The 11,468-nt window shown below is 49.2% G+C and overlaps 1 protein-coding gene across 1 annotated transcript in view; it reads left to right on the top strand.

The window, feature by feature from the left end:
* Positions 1 to 11,468, top strand: part of LOC106609571 (staphylococcal nuclease domain-containing protein 1) — a 341,791-nt gene that overhangs the window by 305,263 nt on the left and 25,060 nt on the right. Inside the window, exon 22 of the mRNA XM_045700024.1 lies at positions 3,233 to 3,436. Within this exon, the coding sequence (XP_045555980.1) occupies positions 3,233 to 3,436 (204 nt within the window). The remainder of the gene's footprint in view (positions 1 to 3,232; positions 3,437 to 11,468) is intronic.

Genomic DNA, 11,468 nt, shown 5'->3' with positions numbered 1-11,468 from the left:
TCTACCTCTGTTGGCTCCTGTTTGGTCCCTGTTTTCTTTATTCAATTCAAGGGGCTTTATTGGAATGGGAAAAATATGTTTACATTGCCAAAGCAAATGTTTTCTTTATCTCAGGGGTACTTCTTTATATCCTCTCTTTCTCTCAGCTAATATTTCTCTCCTCTCTCTTCTTCTCAGTCCCTAAACCTCTGGTCAGATCTCTCCTCTCTCTTCTTCTCAGTCCCTAAACCTCTGGTCAGATCTCTCCTCTCTCTTCTTCTCAGTCCCTAAACCTCTGGTCAGATCTCTCCTCTCTCTTCTTCTCAGTCCCTAAACCTCTGGTCAGATCTCTCCTCTCTCTTCTTCTCAGTCCCTAAACCTCTGGTCAGATCTCTCCTCTCTTCTTCTCAGTCCCTAAACCTCTGGTCAGATCTCTCCTCTCTCTTCTTCTCAGTCCCTAAACCTCTGGTCAGATCTCTCTCTCTCGCTCTCTCTCCCGCTCAATCTCTCTCCTTCTCAGTCTCTCTTGCTCTCCCTCTCCCTCGCTCTCTCTCCCTCTCAATCTCTCCTGCTCTCCCTCTCGCTCTCTCTCTCCCTCTCAATCTCTCTTGCTCTCTCTCTTGCTCTCTGTTTTTTTCCTCTCACCTCTCTCCCTCTCTCTCCGGGCCTGTTACTAGTGGTGACAGTGTTCTCTCTCCCCTGCCACCTGGAGTAGAGAGGATACTGCCTGGTCGATCACTCACCTGCTGTGACTCAAACTGGCCAGTGGCCACACAGACAAACACACACACACTGTCAGTCATTCACTTAGACACATATTCATATTAATACATGCATATAAGTTAAACATATATAATACATTCTCCTCTGTTAGCATATATAGTTGAATGCATAGTTATGACCATCCACACACAGGTCCATTTCAGGCGCATGCTAGTGCTAACCCTGTTACAGTGTCCTGTCCTACTCAGCAGAAGGCCCTGTTAGTGTCCTGTCCCACTCAGCAGAAGGCCCTGTTAGTGTCCTGTCCCACTCAGCAGAAGGCCCTGTTAGTGTCCTGTCCCACTCAGCAGAAGGCCCTGTTAGTGTCCTGTCCCACTCAGCAGAAGGCCCTGTTAGTGTCCTGTCCCACTCAGCAGAAGACCCTATTAGTGTCCTGTCCCACTCAGCAGAAGGCCCTGTTAGTGTCCTGTCCCACTCAGCAGAAGGCCCTGTTAGCGTCCTGTCCCACTCAGCAGAAGGCCCTGTTAGTGTCCTGTCCCACTCAGCAGAAAGCCCTGTTACAGTGTCCTGTCCCACTCAGCAGAAGGCCCTGTTAGTGTCCTGTCCCACTCAGCAGAAGGCCCTGTTAGTGTCCTGTCCCACTCAGCAGAAGGCCCTGTTACAGTGTCCTGTCCCACTCAGCAGAAAGCCCTGTTACAGTGTCCTATCCCACTCAGCAGAATGCCCTGTTAGTGTCCTGTCCCACTCAGCAGAAGGCCCTGTTAGTGTCCTGTCCCACTCAGCAGAAGGCCCTGTTAGTGTCCTGTCCCACTCAGCAGAAGGCCCTGTTAGTGTCCTGTCCCACTCAGCAGAAGGCCCTGTTAGCGTCCTGTCCCACTCAGCAGAAGGCCCTGTTAGTGTCCTGTCCCACTCAGCAGAAGGCCCTGTTAGTGTCCTGTCCCACTCAGCAGAAGGCCCTGTTAGTGTCCTGTCCCACTCAGCAGAAGGCCCTGTTAGCGTCCTGTCTCACTCAGCAGAAAGCCCTGTTACAGTGTCCTGTCCCACTCAGCAGAAGGCCCTGTTAGTGTCCTGTCCCACTCAGCAGAAGGCCCTGTTACAGTGTCCTGTCTCACTCAGCAGAAAGCCCTGTTACAGTGTCCTGTCCCACTCAGCAGAAGGCCCTGTTAGTGTCCTGTCCCACTCAGCAGAAGGCCCTGTTACAGTGTCCGGTCCCACTCAGCAGAAAGCCCTGTGACAGTGTCCTGTCCCACTCAGCAGAAGGCCCTGTTAGTGTCCTGTCCCACTCAGCAGAAGGCCCTATTAGTGTCCTGTCCCACTCAGCAGAAGGCCCTGTTAGTGTCCTGTCCCACTCAGCAGAAGGCCCTGTTACAGTGTCCTGTCCCACTCAGCAGAAGGCCCTGTTAGTGTCCTGTCCCACTCAGCAGAAGGCCCTGTTACAGTGTCCGGTCCCACTCAGCAGAAAGCCCTGTGACAGTGTCCTGTCCCACTCAGCAGAAGGCCCTGTTAGTGTCCTGTCCCACTCAGCAGAAGGCCCTGTTAGTGTCCTGTCCCACTCAGCAGAAGGCCCTGTTAGTGTCCTGTCCCACTCAGCAGAAGGCCCTGTTACAGTGTCCTGTCCCACTCAGCAGAAGGCCCTGTTAGTGTCCTGTCCCACTCAGCAGAAGGCCCTGTTAGTGTCCTGTCCCACTCAGCAGAAGGCCCTGTTAGTGTCCTGTCCCACTCAGCAGAAGGCCCTGTTACAGTGTCCTGTCCCACTCAGCAGAAGGCCCTGTTAGTGTCCTGTCCCACTCAGCAGAAGGCCCTGTTAGTGTCCTGTCCCACTCAGCAGAAGGCCCTGTTAGTGTCCTGTCCCACTCAGCAGAAGGCCCTGTTAGTGTCCTGTCCCACTCAGCAGAAGGCCCTGTTACAGTGTCCTGTCCCACTCAGCAGAAGGCCCTCATTCATATTGCATATCCCCACCCTGTCCCCTTGGCTCTCTCTCCTTCTCTCCTTCTCTCTTTCTCGCCCAGTCCACTTGGCTCTCTTTCTCCCTCTATCCATCTCTCTCACCAGCTCTCCCTCCCTCTCTCGCCCTGAGCTCCCCCGTGGAGTGTGTGACAAGCTGACCACAGGAAGAAGAAGAAACAAAAAGCCCCTCAGTTTTCCCCCTTGAACACTCAGCATCCCTCTCCACACATACACACACAGAGACACACACCCCAAGGGCAGCTTGCTCGGGGGTTGCCATGGAGACAGGACCAGGGCAAGAGGCATGGAGGGAGGAGGAGAGCAAGTGAGAGGGACAGAGCAAAGATGAATGGGGAATGTTGGGGTGTACTCAATTGATCCCTGTTTTATAAAGCCATGGCGGGCGTGTCTTATTGCTCCTCAATACTCCTAATTGGCTTCCTTGTCTCGCTCTCTGAGCACAATATGAGTCCCTTTTATTAGAGGACTAAAGATTTCAGGATAAACTGTTCCGGCTCGACAGCCTTCAGCAGGGTGGCCTAACCCCTTGACCTCCCTTCTCCTCCTCTTCCACCCCCGTTAGGAGGATGCGCGTGCTGACGTAGTGGACAGCCTGGTGCGGGACATCCAGAATACCCAGTGTCTGCTCAACGTGGAGCACAGCGGCGTCACCTGCCCCCACGTCACACTGCAGTTCGCCGACTCCAAGGACGACGTCGGCCTCAGCCTGGTCAAGGAGGGCATGGTCATGGTGGACGTGCGGAAAGAGAAGCACCTGCAGAAAATGGTAGGAAAATGGCCGCCTTGGCGGAATTCAAAGAGAAATGAAAGTTATGTTTACCTTAAGTTTTCAGTTTTATAATGACTTTGTCAGGGCACTATGGCCAAACAGATGTTTTATGTACCAGTGGTAGCATTGGGCCAAATGTATTGGCGTTAGAGTTGAGAAAAGGTTACGCTGACATGTGCCAGACGTTTTCAGGTCATAGTGACTTTGTCAGGGCCAAAACATGATAGTGGGTGACAGTGTATGTGACTGGCTGGCTGTGAAGGGTCTAGTCTATTTCAGCAAGGCTGTTAGCCTTACCCTACCATGCTAACAGGTCAGTGTTTTGTTATGAATAAGAGCTAGCATTTGGCTAAATGCTGACGTGTTTAGCAATCCAAGAACGATCTGAAGTGATGCATCTCTCCACTCCTCTCGGTAAGTCTAGTGCTCAGCAGGACAGGCCCCTCTGACGGCGGCCATTTTGTAATGTCATGAAGTGCAGCTCGTTTGCCTTCCCTCATTATGCTAATTCAGCTGGCAGACTCAAAGCCTCTCTGTAAATGAAAGATAAAGGCACAAAACTGAAATATTTATTCCTGGCGCAATTACCGCTCCTACACGCCCCGACATTACTCCACTCTGTCATTTAGGTACAAATTGGCTCACACACAAAGCCACAGAAATGGGCTCACCAGTCAGAACACAACACTCATAAACATATGAATGCATTATAACACACACACACCACACAGAATTTTAGACTTAATCACCCTTGTTTCCCTATACCACCACTAAAGTTTTACAACCCATTGAAAGACACTTAGTCAGCCCACATCAGTCAATAAGTAACTGTATAGTGTGTATTTGTCGCCAGGGAGCTCACCTTTGACCTCTTTGGGCCACTGAGACTGTAAACAGTATTGTGTTGAAACGACCCACTGGAACAGAGTCAGAGCAGTGATTAAAACCCAGCTGTCCACTGAAACAGGCTAATAGAGCCATGCAGTCTGAACCCTGCTGTCCACTGAAACAGGCTAATAGAGTCATGCAGTCTGAACCCTGCTGTCCACTGAAACAGGCTAATAGAGTCATGCAGTCTGAACCCTGCTGTCCACTGAAACAGGCTAATAGAGTCATGCAGTCTGAACCCTGCTGTCCACTGAAACAGGCTAATAGAGTCATGCAGTCTGAACCCTGCTGTCCACTGAAACAGGCTAATAGAGTCATGCAGTCTGAACCCTGCTGTCCACTGAAACAGGCTAATAGAGTCATGCAGTCTGAACCCTGCTGTCCACTGAAACAGGCTAATAGAGTCATGCAGTCTGAACCCTGCTGTCCACTGAAACAGGCTAATAGAGTCATGCAGTCTGAACCCTGCTGTCCACTGAAACAGGCTAATAGAGTCATGCAGTCTGAACCCTGCTGTCCACTGAAACAGGCTAATAGAGTCATGCAGTCTGAACCCTGCTGTCCACTGAAACAGGCTAATAGAGTCATGTAGTCTGAACCCTGCTGTCCACTGAAACAGGCTAATAGAGTCATGCAGTCTGAACCCTGCTGTCCACTGAAACAGGCTAATAGAGTCATGCAGTCTGAACCCTGCTGTCCACTGAAACAGGCTAATAGAGTCATGCAGTCTGAACCCTGCTGTCCACTGAAACAGGCTAATAGAGTCATGCAGTCTGAACCCTGCTGTCCACTGAAACAGGCTAATAGAGTCATGCAGTCTGAACCCTGCTGTCCACTGAAACAGGCTAATAGAGTCATGCAGTCTGAACCCTGCTGTCCACTGAAACAGGCTAATAGAGTCATGCAGTCTGAACCCTGCTGTCCACTGAAACAGGCTAATAGAGTCATGCAGTCTGAACCCTGCTGTCCACTGAAACAGGCTAATAGAGTCATGCAGTCTGAACCCTGCTGTCCACTGAAACAGGCTAATAGAGTCATGTAGTCTGTCAGGCCTGTTTGTCTTATACTGGTCATGTCAGGAGACAGACCAGCTCCCTCTGAAACAATGCAGCCTGTTCAGACTGGGATGTGAGGGCTCTGGGATGTGAAGGCTCTGGGATGTGTAGGCTCTGGGATGTGAGGGCTCTGGGATGTGAAGGCTCTGGGATGTGAAGGCTCTGGGATGTGTAGGCTCTGGGATGTGAGGGCTCTGGGATGCGTAGGCTCTGGGATGCGAAGGCTCTGGGATGCGAAGGCTCTGGGATGCGAAGGCTCTGGGATGCGAAGGCTCTGGGATGCGAAGGCTCTGGGATGCGAAGGCTCTGGGATGCGAAGGCTCTGGGATGCGAAGGCTCTGGGATGCGAAGGCTCTGGGATGCGAAGGCTCTGGGATGCGAAGGCTCTGGGATGTGTAGGCTCTGGGATGTGAAGGCTCTGGGATGTGAAGGCTCTGGGATGCGAGGGCTCTGGGATGTGAAGGCTCTGGGATGCGAAGGCTCTGGGATGCGAGGGCTCTGGGATGCGAAGGCTCTGGGATGCGAGGGCTCTGGGATGTGTAGGCTCTGGGATGTGTAGGCTCTGGGATGTGTAGGCTCTGGGATGTGAAGGCTCTGGGATGTGAAGGCTCTGGGATGTGTAGGCTCTGGGATGTGAGGGCTCTGGGATGTGAGGGCTCTGGGTGCATCTCTTTCATTGCTATAGTCTAAAGTGGTATAGTTTTAATAGTCTAAAAGAGAGGGGGGGGCTGAACAGGTGAAAGCATCCTGAAGACCTTCTACCTTATCACTTTAAAGTCCCCCTGGCAAACAAAGCTCCTCTGTCAGCTAGACTGACCACTAACTGAGCTCAGCTTCCATTTCCTCAAATGGCCTTTATTTTGAAATGTTTAAAGCTGGAATGCTTAGTGGTGAAACTCCCACGTCCGTTTGTGATATTACAACAACGAACACAGTTTTTTCCCTCCTGACATCATTGTATTCCAGATGACAAATTGCTGTTCTCAGGCGCTGGTCTTGTTTCATAGAGGAGAGCGGGATTTGTTAGATTTATTTGAAGGGAAGCCGTTGTAGTCAAGCTCGGCTCTGTTTGTTTTGTGGATATGCCCTGTAGCAAATGGACAACACACTTAAGCATTGTCCATGCAATAAAGATAGACAATATTATTATAATCGTAAATGTATGCAGGCTGCTAGTATTGTTGGAGAGAAAAAGAGGGAGGTCGATAGAGAGAGGAGAGAATGACAGAGAATGGGGGGATGGATAAATAGAGAGAGAGGGATAGAGATATATAGAGAGTGGAGAAAATAATGGAGAGAGTGAGAGGGATAGATATAGAGAGAGAGAGGAGAAAATAATGGAGAGAGTGATGGATATAGAGAGAGGAGAAAATAATGGAGAGAGTGAGAGGGATAGATATAGAGAGAGAGAGGAGAAAATAATGGAGAGAGTGATAGATATAGAGAGAGAGGAGAAAATAATGGAGAGAGTGATAGATATAGAGAGAGAGGAGAAAATAATGGAGAGAGTGATAGATATAGAGAGAGAGGAGAAAAAATGGAGAGAGAGAGAGGAGAAAATAATGGAGAGAGTGAGAGTGATAGATATAGAGAGAGAGGAGAAAATAATGGAGAGAGTGAGAGTGATAGATATATAGAGAGAGAGGAGAAAATAATGGAGAGAGTGAGAGTGATAGATATAGAGAGAGAGAGGAGAAAATAATGGAGAGAGTGATAGATATAGAGAGAGAGCGAGAGAGGAGAAAATAATGGAGAGAGTGAGAGGGATAGATATATATAGAGAGAGGAGAAAATAATGGAGAGAGTGATAGATGTATATAGAGAGAGGAGAAAATAATGGAGAGAGTGATAGATATAGAGAGAGAGGAGAAAATAATGGAGAGAGTGATAGATATAGAGAGAGAGGAGAAAATAATGGAGAGTGATAGAGAGAGAGAGGAGAAAATAATGGAGAGAGTGAGAGGGATAGATATAGAGAGAGAGAGGAGAAAATAATGGAGAGAGTGATAGAGAGAGAGAGGAGAAAATAATGGAGAGAGTGAGAGGGAGAGAGAGGAGAAAATAATGGAGAGAGTGAGAGGGATAGATATAGAGAGAGAGAGGAGAAAATAATGGAGAGAGTGATGGATATATAGAGAGAGGAGAAAATAATGGAGAGAGTGATAGGGAGAGAGAGGAGAAAATAATGGAGAGAGTGATAGATATAGAGAGAGAGGAGAAAATAATGGAGAGAGTGATAGGGAGAGAGAGGAGAAAATAATGGAGAGAGTGATAGGGAGAGAGAGGAGAAAATAATGGAGAGAGTGAGAGGGATAGATATAGAGAGAGAGGAGAAAATAATGGAGAGAGTGAGAGGGATAGATATAGAGAGAGAGAAGGCGGGAGCCAGCCAGAGGAGGTGTGGAGGGGAAGATAAAGAGCTGAGATAGAGACAGTGTGTTCTGAGTCAGGCGCAGTAAAACCAGGCATGCATCACTGCAGGGCCAGAGTGGCTAACTTTAAGAGCCTCCCAACACAGAGGACTAACCTAGCTGAAGAGACCACACACGTTATTGTATAGGCTAGTTGTCGCTTAGTATTCGGCCTACACAGTAATACATAGAAATGATGTTATTATATGAAGGTGGTTGATATTACCATAGAAATAGGATTACCGTTCTATGGATATTACATGAATACATAGTGATGACATGACATAGACATGTGTATATTCACAGGTATTACATTTGAAATGAGAGGATAGTAGGTTATTGTAGCATCAAAAGAGATGCCTGTTTGCTTTAGTGCAGTCAGGGATCTGGCATACATCTCAGGTGTATTGCATTGGCTAATGTGTGATCAAATGAACGCTACTGTCCTGCATATTGTCAATGATTAATGACACAGCATCGGTTTATGGTTTATTACATACAAACACATATTGCTGGAGCTGGTATTCATTCAGACTGGATCACACACTCCTGTCACACATCATGTGTGCACACACAGTATCTTACTGAGCTAATATTAATTCAGACTGGATCACACACTCCTGTCACACATTATCTTACTGAGCTAATATTCATTCAGACTGGATCACACACTCCTGTCACACATCATGTGTGCACACACAGTATCTTACTGAGCTAATATTCATTCAGACTGGATCACACACTCCTGTCACACATCATGTGTGCACACACAGTATCTTACTGAGCTAATATTCATTCAGACTGGATCACACACTCCTGTCACACATCATGTGTGCACACACAGTATCTTACTGAGCTAATATTCATTCAGACTGGATCACACACTCCTGTCACACATCATGTGTACACACACATTATCTTACTGAGCTAATATTCATTCAGACTGGATCACACACTCCTGTCACACATCATGTGTACACACACAGTATCTTACTGAGCTAATATTCATTCAGACTGGATCACACACTCCTGTCACACATCATGTGTACACACACATTATCTTACTGAGCTAATATTCATTCAGACTGGATCACACACTCCTGTCAAGCATTATGTGTACACACACATTATCTTACTGAGCTAATATTAATTTAGACTGGATCAAACACTACTGTTGGTACTGTAGTAGAGCTCAACAGTGTATCCAGATAGTACATTACCCTCCCAAGCTACTCTACTGTCGGGTGGAGATAGTACATCACCCTCCCAAGCTACTCTACTGTCGGGCGGAGATAGTACATCACCCTCCCAAGCTACTCTACTGTCGGGTGGAGATAGTACATCACCCTCCCAAGCTACTCTACTGTCGGGTGGAGATAGTACATCACCCTCCCAAGCTACTCTACTGTCGGGTGGAGATAGTACATCACCCTCCCAAGCTACTCTACTGTCGGGTGGAGATGGTACATCACCCTCCCAAGCTACTCTACTGTCGGGTGGAGATAGTACATCACCCTCCAAAGCTACTCTACTGTCGGGTGGAGATAGTACATTACCCTCCCAAGCTACTCTACTGTCGGGTGGAGATAGTATATTACCCTCCCAAGCTACTCTACTGTCGGGTGGAGATAGTATATTACCCTCCCAAGCTACTCTACTGTCGGGTGGAGATAGTACATCACCCTCCCAAGCTTCTCTACTGTCGGCGGAGATAGTACATCACCCTCCCAAGCTACTCTACTGTCGGGCGGAGATAGTACATCACCCTCCCAAGCTACTCTACTGTCGGGCGGAGATAGTACATCACCCTCCCAAGCTACTCTACTGTCGGGTGGAGATGGTACATCACCCTCCCAAGCTACTCTACTGTCGGGTGGAGATAGTACATCACCCTCCCAAGCTACTCTACTGTCGGGTGGAGATAGTACATCACCCTCCCAAGCTACTCTACTGTCGGGTGGAGATGGTACATCACCCTCCCAAGCTACTCTACTGTCGGGTGGAGATAGTACATCACCCTCCCAAGCTACTCTACTGTCGGGTGGAGATAGTACATTACCCTCCCAAGCTACTCTACTGTCGGGTGGAGATAGTATATTACCCTCCCAAGCTACTCTACTGTCGGGTGGAGATAGTATATTACCCTCCCAAGCTACTCTACTGTCGGGTGGAGATAGTACATCACCCTCCCAAGCTACTCTACTGTCGGGTGGAGATAGTACATCACCCTCCCAAGCTACTCGACTGTCGGGTGGAGATAGTATATTACCCTCCCAAGCTACTCTACTGTCGGGTGGAGATAGTACATCACCCTCCCAAGCTACTCTACTGTCGGGTGGAGATAGTATATTACCCTCCCAAGCTACCCTACTGTCGGGTGGAGAGTGTGAGCGTGTGTCAGGCTGAAGAGCAGGTGAATGCAGACAGGAGGCAGTCTGTATGAACTGCTGAGCTCTCTCCTTTCATATCCTGAAATGAGTCAGGAACTCCCCGTAGAACTCACTAACTCCAACAGCTTTGGCAGGGCCGACGGCTGGTCCTCCCCCTTAGCCTGACACACACACACTATCGCACACACACTCAGACACACATACATTCACACACCACCTCCGCCGGTCATTGCCTCAGAGCCTTAAACCATGTGGTGTGTGGTGGGGTGATGGAGAACATGCCTTCTCCTCCTCTCTCCCCTCCTGTATCCCCCTCTGTCTCAAGCCTTCGCCCCTCAGGCAGGCTGGCATGGGAGACCATCTTTAGGGAGAGCCCTGGCACTAACTCCCCCTCCCTACTCTGTCGGGCTAGAGTGGCACTCTGCCACCCCTGGCACACCGCCACCCGCACACTGAGCACTCACTCGCTCCTCCCATCCCTTTTAATGTCTCTCTCACTCCCTTTCCATTTGCTCTCCCTCCCTCTCTCTCCATCCATCACTCCTATGCTCACCTTCTCTCTGCCCCTCCTTCCATCTTCCCCTGTCTCTCGCTCGACCTCCCCTTCTCCATTTTCCTTCTCATCCCTCTCTCTTCTCCCAGTCCTGTCTCCTTCCATCTCTCTCTCTTCTCCTAGTCCTGTCTCTCCTTCTGATCCATCCCTCTCTCTTCTCCTAGTCCTGTCTCTCCTTCTCATCCATCCCTCTCTCTTCTCCTAGTCCTGTCTCTCCTTCCATCCCTCTCTCTCTTCTCCTAGTCCTGTCTCCTTCCATCCCTCTCTCTTCTCCTAGTCCTGTCTCTCCTTCCATCCCCCTCTCTCTTCTCCTAGTCCTGTCTCTCCTTCCATCCCTCTCTCTCTTCTCTTAGTCCTGTCTCTCCTTCCATCCCTCTCTCTTCTCCTAGTCCTGTCTCTCCTTCCATCCCTCTCTCTTCTCCTTGTCCTGTCTCTCCTTCCATCCCTCTTTCTCTTCTCCTAGTCCTGTCTCTCCTTCCATCCCTCTCTCTTCTCCTAGTCCTGTCTCTCCTTCATCCCTCTCTCTCTTCTCCTAGTCCTGTCTCTCCTTCCATCCCTCTCTCTTCTCCTAGTCCTGTCTCCTTCCATCCCCCTCTCTCTTCTCCTAGTCCTGTCTCTCCTTCCATCCCTCTCTCTCTTCTCCTAGTCCTGTCTCTCCTTCCATCCCTCTCTCTTCTCCTAGTCCTGTCTCCTTCCATCCCTCTCTCTCTTCTCCTAGTCCTGTCTCCTTCC

The sequence above is a fragment of the Salmo salar genome, chromosome ssa17, assembly GCF_905237065.1.
Source record: "Salmo salar chromosome ssa17, Ssal_v3.1, whole genome shotgun sequence".
NCBI lineage: Eukaryota > Metazoa > Chordata > Actinopteri > Salmoniformes > Salmonidae > Salmo > Salmo salar.
Note: the sequence above shows the minus strand (reverse complement) of the source record. Positions and strands in the feature narration are given on the sequence as shown.